Below are 14,065 nucleotides of genomic sequence, written 5' to 3' on the forward strand. Positions count from 1 at the left end.
ACACCAGTCATTTTTCTACCATATCGTATTCTGTGTCGCATCCTGACTATGTACCTAGGTGTGTAGCGATTTACATGGCATTTTGACTTGAGGACTTTCCTTCGTCGTAGTTTGAACTTGCGAAATGCTGCATTTACGCAAATGTAGCGTAAAAGGAATAAAACTTATGTTATTTCCATGGGTATTGTGGACATTTACAAGATAAACATAAATAAGTATACACGGTGGCATCTCGCCAGATTATATTGTAACACCGATAGCTCCCCAGTTGCATGGATGCATTATTGGATATCATCTTCTTTATTCTCGACGGCTTTGGCCTCATCAAGAGCGACACCAGCTTTCCTCCTCAGGGCGACAAAGAAAGCCTCTTTGGACTCCTATAGGTAGTTGTTTTTCGATGTCATCAATGTTTTGATCACCAGGTGCCTACCCAAAGGTAGTTCAACTAGATTGAAAAGAGGTATACAAGAAAGGGACGACTTACACTGCGCGAAGAATCAGGCTTTTCTCGATGGACCTTGGTGAACAGCTTCCTGAGCTGCGTCTCGAGCTCCTTGTCGGCGGATCCCTGGTAGAACTTGCAGACGAAATGGCCGCCGGGACGTAGGGTGTCGCTGGCGAAGCGTAGGGCTGCGTGGCATAGTTCCTGTTGTCGGCGGGGGTTGTAGAATTCAGGGGCCAGGAAGAGTCAGAAATGAAATGAGCTTCTATGAAGGAAAGCGGGCGCAATAAGGAGGCGTTACCATGCTGCCTGCGTGGTCTCGAAAGGCCATGCCGCTCGTATTCATCATCCTGTGGGGGTTGCTTAGAGTGTTATTCGAGAAGCCGGTGGTTTGGGGCCATGGTTCTGACATGTCGCTTATCACTATCTGTCGGTGGGTGCTCGGCGGTTAGTTCTTGGTCATCTATCTCATGTAATGCTGTTTTCGGGACACAATGACAAAAGGAACATGTACGATTACTTACATCCACCAGCTTCTTATCCTGCGTCCCCTTGGAAGCATCCGCCGCCCGGGGAGAAGCAATGCCCTCACAGTCGTTGCCATCTTCAGCCGATATGGCAGCGCGCACCACCTCCTCCTCGGCCACAGAGTGCCTCTCCATGTCGATATAACTCTGCTTCTCCTCGACACAATCATCCGCCTCGCCGCCACCGGCGTCATCACCAGCAGCACCAGCACCACCCGCCCTTGCCCTATCCCTAGCCTGCAGCCGGTGCACATCCACCACGAACTGCTTGACCATGCCCTGCACCACAGGCGACAAAAAATTGCCCTGGATGGTGGCGACGCCGGGAGGCGGCTGGGCGGGAATCACGTCGATGCCCAGCACGCGGCCGCCGGGCTTGGTGCGTTCCATGGCGACCTGCGACCAGGACCCGGGCGCGTAGCCTAGGTCGACGACGAGCTGGCCCTTTTTGAACAGCCGGTACCGCGAGTCCATCTCGATCAGCTTGAAGGCCGCCCGGCTCTTGAGGCCCTGGACCTTGGCCTCGCGCGCGAAATAGTCTCGCCCCTGCCGCGCCTTCCAGCGCGAGTTGGACGAAGATGGGCGGGTCTGCTGATGGGGCCGGGCTGGGATGCATGCTGCCGGCGGTTGGGTGCTGCGGCTAGAGTGATGCGGTGCTGCTGTGAGAAAGGGTGCGGCCGCGGTGCTGGGTCTCACGAGGCCTGAGAAAACTGCGCCAAGCCGAGGTCCGGTCAGCGGTGCGAGACTCGTGGCTCGAAACATCGCGAGTGTTGCGAAGCCGAAGCTTCCTGTGAGTTAGGTTGCAATCATAGGACGTGAGAAGGAATTTTGTAGCTGATGAAATTGTGTCAAGTTTTATGAATGAAGATGCAGAGCTGGCTTGGTATGACCATTTTTCTCAGATGAGTTTTAATTGAGCAGTAAACCTCACTCACCCTTGCTGGCCTGTGCGCATTGCTTTTCTTTCTCATCTCAAAGACTGGTTGCAATGTATTTCATGTCCCTACAAAATTTACGACAAAACAAGAGCCTAATAGAACATCGAACGTGAGAGAAAAATCGAATGAACAAGTAATTGTTTCATTGCATGAAATTCATTCAGAGTGCAACTCTGTATGGGCACATGACAGACCACCTCGTAATTATTCATACAGAACAACCTCATACCCTGATATTCCAGGGACGCATTGAACACAGAAATCCACCCCATGAGCCCCAACCCAAAACGCCGTGATAATGCAATTTAAAAAGTCCAACAAGTCTCCAACGAAACGAGACCTTTTCACGCAAGAAAACTTGCGTTGACTCCCCTACGGTCACGCTTTAATGGCGAAAAGGCTTGGCCAGCAAAAGCGCGTGCGCCCGCAGCACCTAGTTGCACTTTACCAACTCCCTTGCCAAGCTGCACCTTGCCCGGCTGCCTCTTAGCGACTGGTGCTGCCTCTGCATCGTCTTCGTCGTCAAAGAGCGTCTTTGCCGCACCGCCTAACAGCTTCCGCTTCTTCTTCTTAGGTTCTGCTTCTGTCGTGGTCGTCTCCGCAATCGTCTCGGTTGCTATCTCGGTCGTCGCCTTTTTCGCTGTCACTACGGTGGCCTTGGCCTTCTTCTGCGCTGGTTTTTTAGTGGCGGTTATGGCAGCAGGAACGGCGACCGTTCTGTTCTCCTGGTCGCCGCCCTCCTCGGCCTCTTCTACCACCTTCTCGAGTGTTTGTGTCTGCTCTTCCTTTGACGTCTTGCGGTTTGTTGTCAGGCATATGTTCTGGGCCGAGGGGGACTCGCGGAGAGCTACCTTCTGTTTTGGCCTGCCCCTTGATTTGGGCTGCGGCTTACTGGCCACAGGTGCATCAGGCTTTTCAACCTCTGTGGCTTCTGTTGCGTCCTCCTCAGACTGAACAGTCGTTTCAGCGGCTGCAGATTCCATAGACTGATGCCCTGCAAATGTGTCGTCCATGACATCGTCTTCATCTTCGTCTTCCTCTCCCGCTGCCCCATTGCCTCCGGCACTAAACTCGACGGGTCCTTCGGCGAAGCTGATGGTCTTTGTCAAGAACGGCGTGATTGAGAACATGGACTTCTCGCCAGCGAGTGCCTCAACCCTCTTCTTAAGAGGCTTCTTGCTACGCTTCTCCTCAATTGTTGGAGTTGCAAGTATGTCAAGCCCTTGCGCCATCTCTTCGGCGCGACGTTTCTGTCCGGGTTGCGCCTTGCCCTTTGCCTTCGCCGCAACTGGTGCCTTGGCCACGCGGTTCGCAGCTGCTTGTTTAGCTTCTTGGAGCTCGGCGCGGCAGCTCTTCAGCTCCTGTCGTGTCTCCTTTAGCTTGGCCTTGAGCTCTGTGAATCTTTCGTCAATAAACTCGTTTTGGGCTGTCAACTCAGCCAGCTGCCTCTCGAGTTCTCTTCTGGCCTTTGCTGCCTCTGTCTGTTGCGTCTTGAGTTGAGCCTCAAATTCGTCTGCTTGCTGCCGTAGCCTATCCTCAAGCTCAGTTTCCTTGTCTGCATCCTGCTTTGCGCGCTGGGCCGCGCGCTTCTCATTGGCCAGCTTCTTCTCAAGATCTTGTATTTGCTGTCGAAGCTCCTCCTCTACTTCTACTTCCTTGGTCTCCTGTCTCTGAATTGCGCGCTGAGCTGCCCGCTTCTCGTTTGCGAGCTCGACCTCGAGCGTGTTAACTTGGCGTTCGAGTGCCAGCTTTTCAGCCAGCATCTCGCTGTGGTTCGCTAACTGTGATCTGAGGTGTTCCAGCTCAGGCTTCAGATTTGCAAGTTCGCGCGTCAACGCAAGTTTTTCGGAGAGCATTTTGGTAGAGTCTTGCGAAACACCGTTCAATGACTGGAGCTCGGCCTGCGTAGCAAAATTTTCAGCAAAACGTAGACATTTGGCGTTTAGATAGCATCGTCAAGTACCTTGAGATTCAATATCTCCCGTGCTTGGGCTTTTAGCTTCTTCTCCTGCTCATCGCTCTTCCTTGTAGAGGCCACGAGCTTGCTGCGTGCCTCAGTGTGTTGTTTCGATAGCTTGTCGTAGCGGTCTGTCTGCTGGCTTAGCTGTGTGCGGATGGTCGCTACATCATCCCGCAGCATGGTTGACCGCACCCGGGTCCGCCGGACCTCCTCATCCTTGACAATTATGGTGGACTCGAGCGCCTCCCGCTGGTGCTTCATTTCAGCCTCGTGTAGCGCCTCTGTCCTCTGTTGAATGGCGAAGCGAGTTGTTAGTGATTTGCCAGCTGTTTCGTAGACAACACCCACCCACACAAACAGTTTTGATGGCACTTCTCCAGGCGTGCGCGGCGAAGAAAACAATCTGATATTACATACCTTGTCAGGATCAGTGTTGACGCGCTTTGCAGGCATTATTGCTGATGCGTTGCTGGGCGCGACGCGTGAAACCGCAAATAAAACAGCCGCGTAATCACTGCTCAAACAAACAAAGAGTCCAACATTCAACCCGTTATGCCAGGGTCGAGAGGACAAAGTGTAGTAGATGCAAGGTAACAACTGAATGCTAGCTTGTGCGCACCCTCTTTTGGCGTGGTGGGATATATCCAAACCAGTGGTAGAATTCGATGGCGGATCTTTGCTCGACCGGGGGTCAACATCCTTTTGCGGAGACGAAGTGTCAACATACTTCTATATTAGGATTAGCGCGACCTGGCCACAGAAGATGTGGATACCTGTGAGCTTTTGCTGCAACCCTACGCCACACTTGGTGACGCATTTAAGAGGGGAACGGTAGCTTCAGCCACATGCTACTCTATGAGGAAAGACAGCTGTTCAATCTGAATTGGATCGAGCGCGAACCTGCATAGGAGCGAAGCGACGAGATTAGTGCCATAACTCAGGTATCGGGCCAGCTGTTCTCGGTCATTGATGATTTGATTCGACAGATCAAGTCAGGCATACCATCCATTGGCAACTGGTCATTGCCAAATTCTTTTTTTATTTTGTGTCTTGCACTTTTGATCCATTCATTCGACCTTGTCCTTCATTTAATCCACCAACATGAGGCTCCTGTCCTTCGTCGTCAGCTCCCTGCTGGCAGTCGGCTCGCTTGCCGCCAAGAAGCCCGCCGCGGACCGATTCGAGACTTTCCTGGCTCAATCCCAAACTCAGAACCCAATCAAGCTCGATGATTCCTCATACAGGAAGCTTACTCGGGCTCCGAGGGACTACAGTATCTCGATCCTGCTGACGGCTATGGACGCCCGCTACGGCTGCCAGCTGTGTCGCGAGTTCCAGCCCGAGTACGACTTGCTGGCCCGGAGCTGGCTGAAGGGTGACAAGAAAGGCGACTCTCGCCTTATCTATGCGGTTTTGGATTTTACCGATGGCAAGGATACTTTCATGAGTGTGAGTTAGAATTCCACTGGAGATGCGAATGGAGTGCCCTGGGGACTGACATTCAACCACCTGTATAGCTTGGTCTGCAAACTGCCCCGGTCCTGTACTTCTTCCCGGCTACCACCGGCCCGCACGCCGTGCCTAGCCCGGAGCCGATCCGATACGACTTTAACAATGGGTACGTGCTATACTGTATCTGGTTGTCAACATTGTTTGTTTGTATATAACCGATTACTAACACCTAGATTAGTGCCTTGACCGCCGAGCAGGTACACGGCTGGATGAGCCGCAATCTCCCCGACCGTCCGCACCCGCCCGTCAAGCGGCCGATCAACTGGATGCGCTGGATAACTGGTACCGTGTCAATCCTCGGCGTCTCCACCGCTGCCTTCCTCGCCTGGCCCTACGTCGTGCCCATCATCACCAACCGCAACATCTGGGCTGGCCTTACTTTGATCTCCATCTTGGTCTTTACCAGTGGTCACATGTTCAACCACATCCGCAAGGTGCCCTACGTTGCTGGTGATGGCCGCGGTGGTGTTAGCTACTTCGCCGGCGGCTTCCAGAATCAGTATGGCTTGGAGACTCAGATTATCGCCGCTATCTGTTCGTATCATCCATGTTGAAATATCACGTTTGTCACTCTATTAAACCCAGCTGCTAACCCTGTTTCTTATTCTCCAGATGGTATTCTGGCTTTCGCGTCGATCTCTCTCGCCGTCAAGGTTCCCCGGATAGCCGATGCCAAGACTCAGCAGGTGGCCGTGATCGTCTGGGGTGGCGTCATGCTGGCCATGTACAGCTTCTTGCTCAGCACTTTCCGCATCAAGAACGGTGGATACCCATTCTCTTTGCCGCCTTTCTTCTGAGCGGTTCAAGCTTTTAATGCCGGGCCGCAATTAAGACTCGGCGCGACAAGAACGCGCCCAGACAGTCGTACTCAATTCAACCGCCTTAGCCATGGAAAAAAAACCTTGAAACGAAACTAGACGACTATTCGGTAGACAAAAAAAGAGACAAAAATGCGTGGCTGTTTCCGTAAAGATGACAGTCTCGATGGCCTGCCCAGTACGTAGACCATAATCGAGATATCTGTGTTTAAACTTGATGAAGTGAAGAGCAGTCCCATCACTCATCCCTACTTCGGAAGTGCTGGTAATCATCGTCTCATATTCGGTTGACTAGGGTCTCAAGCATCACCATAGCAGCATTTAGATTGTTTTCGCGGTGTCACGGAAATCCGTCAGCTTTGGTATGTTCACTAACCTTTCAAGGCTCCCTTGAACTCAGTGAAGAATTGCAAAATCGGCAGCGAAACTTCGGTCCGAGTGCGGGTTCGTTTGGAAGATCGATAGATTGCATCAAGAGGTCGCGCTATCAACTCGAATTCGCCTGGGTGGACAGTCTGATAGTTTACTCGCCACCGGTGCTGTAGCTGTCTATCCGCTTGTCTTGGTTTTGCTTCATTTTAGAGGCGGTCCCGCTTCAGTGCTGGAAATGTTCTCGAGCCACCAAACAACAATTCAGAGTCTTCCGACAGCGATCGCCGTATCGTCCGCCCAAAGATTTGGTTTTAGCCGAGTCCGGGCCGAGTTCGGGTTTGGATATGTGCTCATGTTTTACACAACAATCACTTTCACTGCGCGTGTAACGAACTTTTTGGTAGTACCGCCCCGTTGATCTGAGAAATTTATGTCGGCTAATAGTATGCCCTCATATACACAGATTAAAACGCGGCACAGGACCACACCATACAACATGGCCCCTTTGATATTATGTCCTCTGACCCAAGGGACTAGATGTGGAGTAGCATATTTGCAACTTTGTATGGCTAGAACCTCAATCACAACATGGAGAGTATGCATTTGTGAACAAAGTCCGTCACCCCGCAATACTACCGCGAGGCGCAGCTTCACGATCTCAATGGTACCAATCAATCGTTCAACATCCGGCCAAATCAATATACGCGGTCATTGCATCAAGTTAGCCTTTGCCGGCTGGAGAGTGATTTTTGGAGAGAAATAGAGGTATTTATGTGTTCAAGCTCTCCGCATAAGCAGAAATGAGATTCATAGGGATCCTACGCGGAAGTAAACGGAGGTGAACAACTATACGGAGTCGGCACAAAGTTACATTTCGATGAGAATCTCTCCGCACTAACCAAAGATCAGCAGCCACACCCTGTGTTGGAACCAGTGCCGGTGGCAACCCTCCATTAGCCAATCAGTGCGGTGCTGCCTAGAGACGGCTCATCCCCCGGAGCTTTTTTTATTGCTTAGCTATGGGGGATTTTCCCGGCTGCAAGGGTTTATATCTCCCGATGCAGCTAGTGTTGCTGTCTGCCAGTCTGGCCTGCAGCACACCCCAATATTCAACAAAGTATTATATCCAGCTTTTCTTGGCACGGGATACTTCCTCCTCGCCAAAGGGGATCGCTACTGCCTCTTGCTGAAATTTAACTTTATAGAGCCATCGTCAGATATTATATTCGCAACCCAAATTTGGGGACCATCGCTCGGAGGGCGCCAGCCCGAGGACACACTGCCGCCTCGGGCCTCGTTCCCTGATTAGGTCTTACACCATTGGGGAGCCAACATTCGTGGCGACGCTGCCTTGGAGGCGATCCGGGAGCTGGGGCTGGCAGGGGCTTCGGAAGGAGCAAAGCCAGGACTGTTGCAGAGAATGGGACTATCCTGAGGCATATTGCGCTTGTTTGTTGACAATGTATCACCACGTGGTACCCAAGATTGTTTCTCGGAAGGTGTTAAGTCTTTGGATTGTTTGTATAAATACACAGACAGCCACTCCTCAAAGCCCTTACCAGAGTACTTTTCTACCATCCACGCTGTTTGTTACTTGATCAAATCTCAAACCAGTCGTCTGTGGATCGGGATACCTTTGGAACAAGAAAATTACATACTCCCTCAGACTCAGACAACCATGAAGTTCTGTCACTCTGCCCTTCTGGCCCTAGTCGGCACAGCCCTGGCCAGCCCATCCAGGACCGTCAAGAGCCAGCCCGGACAGGCCGCAGCCGGTTGCTCGTCGGCTGTGACGCTCGACGCCAGCACCAATGTCTTCTCCAAGTACACGCTGCACCCCAACAGCTTCTACCGCGCTGAGGTCGAGGCAGCCGCCGAGGCCATCTCGGACTCGACCCTCAAGGCTCAGGCCCTCAAGGTCGCCGACGTCGGCAGCTTCCTGTGGATCGATACCATCTCGGCCATCAGCCGCATCGAGCCGGGCGTCTCGGACCAGCCCTGCGACCACATCCTCGGTCTCGTCATCTACGATCTGCCCGGTCGTGACTGTGCCGCTAAGGCCTCCAACGGTGAACTCAAGGTTGGCGAGTTGGCCAAGTACAAGTCGCAGTACATTGACCGTGAGTTTCCTCTCATTTTCTGAGTTCCACTGTTTCTCAGGAAAACAATAATAAAACAACAACGACTAACAGCGCCATCTCCCCCACAACAGCCATCGCCGCCCTCCTCAAGAAGTACAACAACCACGCCTTCGCCCTGCTCATCGAGCCCGACTCCCTCCCCAACCTGGTGACCAACAGCGATCTCTCCGCCTGCCAGCAATCCGCCGCCGGGTACCGCGACGGCGTAGCCTACGCCCTCAAGACGCTCAACCTGCCCAACGTGGTCATGTACATCGACGCAGGCCACGGCGGCTGGCTGGGGTGGAACGACAACCTCAAGCCGGGAGCCGAGGAGCTGGCCAAGGCCTACAAGGCCGCCGGCAGCCCCAAGCAGTTCCGCGGCTTCGCCACCAACGTCGCCGGCTGGAACGCGTGGGACCTGACGCCCGGCGAGTTTTCGAGCGCGTCGGATGCGCAGTGGAACAAGTGCCAGAACGAAAAGATCTACGTCGAGACCTTTGGCCCCCTGCTCAAGAACGCCGGCATGCCCAACCACGCCATCGTCGACGTCGGCCGCAACGCCGTCCAGGGCCTGCGCGAGGAGTGGGGTCACTGGTGCAATGTCAACGGCGCTGGCTTTGGTGTCAGGCCCACCACCTCGACCGGCAGCTCGCTCACTGACGCTCTCCTTTGGGTCAAGCCTGGTGGCGAGTCTGATGGGTAGGTTTTGCTCCTATTGTTGAAGAGTTACGAACGCCATCGATAGTCGTTGCTAACTATATCCCTTCCCGTTTGTAGTACCTCCGACACGAGTGCCACCCGCTACGACAGCTTCTGCGGCATGTCTGATGCCTACAAGCCCTCGCCCGAGGCCGGCCAGTGGAACCAGGACTACTTTGAGATGCTTCTCAGGAACGCTAAGCCCCAGTTCTAAAAAGAGGCGTCTTGCATGGAATCTTGTTGACCCTGCTGTGGTCAAGGTTTAGCCCCTGGGACAAAAAGCGATGACCTTTTTGGCAGCTCATTAAGTCACTCGCTTTGCATAGCTTGAACCAATGTTTTCTTCTTGTGCTTCAGCTGTACATACATCCCTAGTATATATACTGACTGCTTTACCTTTTTCGCCGTTGCGGCTTTTGTCTCTTTTCTACTTTATTTACTGAGCACCGTATAATGATATGTGAGGTAAACGATGTTGAGGTTGTAGGTTCCATGCAACACTCCAGACTGCCAAAACTGCTCCGCATCAGATTCCATCCATCCCCTTCTGTAAGCTCAGTGCAAACTAGCCAATAAGTCGGTCCTGACTGTGATGCGCCCGCGGCGCCATGTCCACCAACTCAATGTCCTCAAGAACCTCGTTGTTCCCCTGCCTGCTGCGACTAGTGTCACCATCCATCCTCGCCCCTGAGGGCAAGGGGGGAAGGGGTTTGTCGGGCCTAGTGCCGCCCTCACCTCCGATCTCGTTGGCCAGCTGATAGTAGAGAGCGGTACGCTCCCAGAGCGCGGCACGATTGAGGTGCTTGATGCGCTCGTCGATGAGCCTGTTCTTGCGTCTGATCTCGGTCCAGCGTGTCATGGCGCCAAGCTCCAGCAGATTGATCCAGCGGCGGACGCCAGTGGGATGTCCGACAAGTAAAGCGCGCCGCAGGCTCTCGGCGTCCCGGCACGCCCTGGCCGCCTGCTCCGTGCTTGCGGACGATGGGCGCCGGCTGCACATCTCCTGAACCGCCGCGAGCTTGCGGAGCTCTTCCTCAGCCATCTTTGGTACGATCTGCACCTGCTTGAAGCGGAAAAGGGCCGACGAAAGGAGGAGTGTCAGGAACGCCAGGATAGCGGCCATAGTTCCCGTCGCTATGCGCTGGCCCATGTTGCGCTGCAGCATCCCTCCGAGGCCGGTTGATCCCGCGGCTAGAATGTAGCCCAGGCTATGCACAGCGCCAAAGCCTGCCGAAACGCGAGGAAAGGAAGAATAGTTGGAGGACTGTGGGCCCGTCATTCCTGGTTGGAGATCGGAACAATCGAAAGTTTCCATGATGAGGCCGTTGCATTCCGAAACTGCAAGGCAGGACAGAAACCCAAAGACGGCGGCAAAGACAACCGGGATGACAACAGGTGTGGGCCTGCCACTTGATGACAGCGTATATGCGACCCCAACGAGAGGCAACAGCATGGCAAAGACAAGGCGGCGCTAGAAGTGCGATGTCATTGTCAGGCGTTTTTGCTTGCCAACCATCTGCGTCGGGTCTGGGTGGAAGCCCGGTAATAAGGCGCGATGTACGCGAACCAAGAAGCTATCCTTTTGAAAGAATATGCCAACAAAAGCACCAAGGGCCATCGTTGCTACGCATCCGCCTACCGACGAAGCTCTCATGCGGTAGTATTTTGATGTCAAAGATCCGAGTAACAATATGATGAGGACGAATTGGGCGTAGATCCAAGCCGAGTAAAGTGCAAGAATGGCGAACCCTGGCTGCCTGATCATTTCGAGAGACAGCTTCAGGCCGTGATACGCCTCTTGTCCCCACCATTTGGGCCCAGACTGTGTGCGATGAAGCTTGACCTCGCCCCGACCTATTCGCTGCCATATTCGGGTTCCCGAACGGACCTGTGCCACAGACCTTCGAAACGGCGACGGCCTCGTCTCTGGTGCCATAATGTTGAGGAACAAAACTGCCGAGATCATTATGATTCCAAGATAGAAGCCCAGCGAAGGGTTGGTATTGTCGATGATTACTGCACCAAGCAGGAACCCAATGGCGAGTGAACCTATCCAGCACCAAGTCCAGATTCCCAGCCACACACCTGGTCCGCCGCCATGTCTTCGAACATCATCCTCAGAAACTGTTTCTTGATGTGGTCTGGCGCTCATCAAAGATGCACCGTATACGTCGGTCAGGATCGAGTGGAAGTTCATGCTCGCAAAGCCAAGAACCAGCCCCATCAATGCTCGAGATCCCAACAACCACCACCGCCAGCTGCTTGTAGATGGGCTTCGTGGCTCTGAGACGGCAATGGCCTGGGGAAAGAGAAGTGGCATGGCGAGAGTCAAACCTCCAAGGATATAAGGCTTTCGACCATGCATCAGTGGCAAAGGCCAGCATAGGAGGCTTGGAATCGCTAGGGCGATGAAGAAGACGACGTTGCCGAGAATTACATGGTGATCAAGATCAGCAATGTAGTACTGGATTGAGGGGACAAGGCCAGCGTAAAGGCCTGTAAGGATACCAATCAGTGCGGTCGAGATGCATGCGACTGCAGATACGATGCGTTTGCGTTGAGCTGACCAATTTCGAGCGAGATCTTCGGCACGATGAGATCGGGCCAGGTCGACTCCCCGATCACCCGTGAGTGTGACGTGAGACCGACCACGGAGGCTGATATGACGATCTTTGGACTGCCGAGAACTGCGGTCATGGCTTTCAGGAGGCTGGAGAAAGGTTTCAGTATCGTTCTGGCTCATGATGTCGTAGGAGAAGCCAGCAGGCCAAGGGTCGATATTGATAGGATTCGTTGTAATGATGACAAGTCGACAACCCGGAATATAGCATCGGAGGGAATATGAGAGATTGCAGACAGTAACAGTACTATCAGGATAATACCAAAGAGTTGGGTAGAAATGACTGCAGAACACCGGGCAACTTATTGCAAGGCAAATACTGATTGTTCGTTAGAGGCCTACCTAAGGTACCTACTTGGTACGAATGGCAAGAGCGACTTCTTCATTGGTATAATACTTGTGAAAATACTGGGCAGGCGTAACCACATGTCCGCAACTGGTACGCAATGGCCACATAAAAAAGGTCAACGGCTAAGTGAAGTAGGACAAAGGTCCAACCTGGATCGAAAAAAAGATCAAGATCTCCACCATCAAGATTCAGTTCAAATGTCTTCACTTGGAGAAAAACTTGGTAATTTTCTGCGTTCCTGCAGAATCAACCTTGCTCTTGGTAGGACTCCGTTTTCCTCTGTTGCTGGTCGCGCTAATGGTCTTTCGAGGCTCAGGTGCCGTCGACTTTTTGGTCGGCGATGATGTTTGTATCGTGGCTTGCTTTTTTTGTGGTGGTTCCTCATCCGGATTCAGAGGACCAACATCAGCAGGTCGCTTGACTGGTGTCTTGGTGCTCGTCGTCGATAGACCTTTCTGATTTTCCAGCTGGCTCGAATTGGGTTTCGGTGATTTGGTCTCTGCCTTTGTATCGGCTGCCCCCTTGGTAGCGTCCTTCTTTGCGCCAGAGGCATTGGCGAAGAAGTTGGCAATGTTGTTTTTGTTTTCCTTGCTTGCCACTGGCACAATGAAGGAAGACGAGCTGTTTCCAACCTTATTTACATCTTTGCTGACAGCGTATATCTCCAAATCGCCATCCCATGGTTTAAGAATAGACTGCAGCTCCTTGTTCCACTCATGCCTCTTTGGATTCAGCCAGGTGTTAAGATCATCAGATGCGGGTTCCAAGATCACGGGCATCCTGTCATGCAGGAACTTGAGTGACTTGTTGGAGTCGGTTGTAATGATGGTATATGTGTAGTGTTTTCGATCATCATCTTTTGTATATCTTGTGAATATAATGGCAATATGGACGAGTGGGAAGGAATGCGTTGGACTTACTCTCGTATTTGACGCAGTCCCAGAGGCCTGCTAAAAGTAGCAAGCCTCCATCTTTTCGTTTGATGCAGTATGGTACCCGTTCTTTTGGACCAACTTTCAGCCACTCATAAAAGCCCTCGGCAATAACGATGCATCGTTTGCGCGCTTTCATAGTGTTCCTGATGACATGGCCAAGTTTGTGAGCCTGGGTTTTCTTGAGAACATCTAGACTTTACTACTTACCACATTCCACCATTGGCCGCCAAAGAGTCGTCCCGACAGTTGATTGTCTTCATCATGGAAGAGTAGTCCGGATTGCGTTTTGTCCAGAAAGGGATCAGGCCCCATTTCATGGCTTGGAGCTTGTAATGAGGCTGATCAGTAGATGGTGATTGCTCCTGATCGCTATCATCTTTGTCCTCATCTTCCCCTTTCCTCGGACCTGCGCCCCAGTCAGGCGTATCAGCCCGGTACACGACACCATAATAGCCCGGCGCAAAGTTATAAGACTGCCGGGGTTGGCCTTGGCTGGGTGTGGGTGCGGGTGCGGGTGCGGACTCGTCGTTGTTATTTTCACCACCAGCACCATCGCCAATCTCGTAGATGTCATCCTCTGGGTCTTCCCAGACCGGCATGTTGTTGGCACGAAGCCTCTGCCGGATCTGGTCTGGCCGCTGTTGGAAGGTGTGGGTCAAGTTAGTATTGATGACTAGGTGCATTACAAGAATCCTCATACAAAGTAGAGATAAGGGAGGACTTCACCAGAGCTAGTGCATATCTCCCACACATCTGATCGGACTTTG

The 14,065-nt window shown here is 52.7% G+C and overlaps 6 protein-coding genes across 6 annotated transcripts; 2 read left to right on the forward strand and 4 right to left on the reverse strand.

The window, feature by feature from the left end:
• Positions 1-125: 125 nt before the first annotated feature.
• MGG_04502 (ribosomal RNA methyltransferase MRM2) lies at positions 126-1,872 on the reverse strand. The gene is made up of 4 exons (XM_003710905.1): positions 970-1,872; positions 747-872; positions 488-649; positions 126-380 (listed from the first exon to the last, which is right to left on the reverse strand). Exons 1-4 carry the CDS (start codon positions 1,732-1,734, stop codon positions 282-284), a joined length of 1,152 nt encoding a protein of 383 aa, XP_003710953.1. The 5' UTR covers positions 1,735-1,872; the 3' UTR covers positions 126-281.
• A 13-nt stretch (positions 1,873-1,885) lies between these two features.
• On the reverse strand, positions 1,886-4,540 carry MGG_04501 (uncharacterized protein). Its single transcript, XM_003710906.1, has 3 exons — positions 4,288-4,540; positions 3,874-4,158; positions 1,886-3,811 (listed from the first exon to the last, which is right to left on the reverse strand). The coding sequence occupies exons 1-3, from the start codon at positions 4,321-4,323 to the stop codon at positions 2,255-2,257; spliced, it is 1,878 nt and encodes a 625-aa protein (XP_003710954.1). The 5' UTR covers positions 4,324-4,540; the 3' UTR covers positions 1,886-2,254.
• A 206-nt stretch (positions 4,541-4,746) lies between these two features.
• On the forward strand, positions 4,747-6,340 carry MGG_04500 (dolichyl-diphosphooligosaccharide-protein glycotransferase). The gene is made up of 4 exons (XM_003710907.1): positions 4,747-5,319; positions 5,388-5,488; positions 5,561-5,916; positions 5,995-6,340. The coding sequence occupies exons 1-4, from the start codon at positions 4,972-4,974 to the stop codon at positions 6,177-6,179; spliced, it is 990 nt and encodes a 329-aa protein (XP_003710955.1). The 5' UTR covers positions 4,747-4,971; the 3' UTR covers positions 6,180-6,340.
• A 1,810-nt stretch (positions 6,341-8,150) lies between these two features.
• MGG_04499 (exoglucanase-6A) lies at positions 8,151-9,799 on the forward strand. The gene is made up of 3 exons (XM_003710908.1): positions 8,151-8,692; positions 8,785-9,394; positions 9,473-9,799. The coding sequence occupies exons 1-3, from the start codon at positions 8,251-8,253 to the stop codon at positions 9,606-9,608; spliced, it is 1,188 nt and encodes a 395-aa protein (XP_003710956.1). The 5' UTR covers positions 8,151-8,250; the 3' UTR covers positions 9,609-9,799.
• On the reverse strand, positions 9,728-12,091 carry MGG_15299 (uncharacterized protein; the record flags this gene model as incomplete). The annotated part of the gene is made up of 3 exons (XM_003710909.1): positions 9,728-10,865; positions 11,034-11,890; positions 11,962-12,091. 3 exons carry the CDS (start codon positions 12,089-12,091, stop codon positions 9,960-9,962), a joined length of 1,893 nt encoding a protein of 630 aa, XP_003710957.1. The 3' UTR covers positions 9,728-9,959.
• A 475-nt stretch (positions 12,092-12,566) lies between these two features.
• Positions 12,567-14,051, reverse strand: MGG_15298 (uncharacterized protein; the record flags this gene model as incomplete). The annotated part of the gene is made up of 4 exons (XM_003710910.1): positions 12,567-13,219; positions 13,284-13,441; positions 13,506-13,936; positions 14,025-14,051. The coding sequence occupies 4 exons, from the start codon at positions 14,049-14,051 to the stop codon at positions 12,567-12,569; spliced, it is 1,269 nt and encodes a 422-aa protein (XP_003710958.1).
• Between the last annotated feature and the right edge of the window lie 14 nt (positions 14,052-14,065).

Source organism: Pyricularia oryzae, chromosome 1, assembly GCF_000002495.2.
Source record: "Pyricularia oryzae 70-15 chromosome 1, whole genome shotgun sequence".
NCBI lineage: Eukaryota > Fungi > Ascomycota > Sordariomycetes > Magnaporthales > Pyriculariaceae > Pyricularia > Pyricularia oryzae.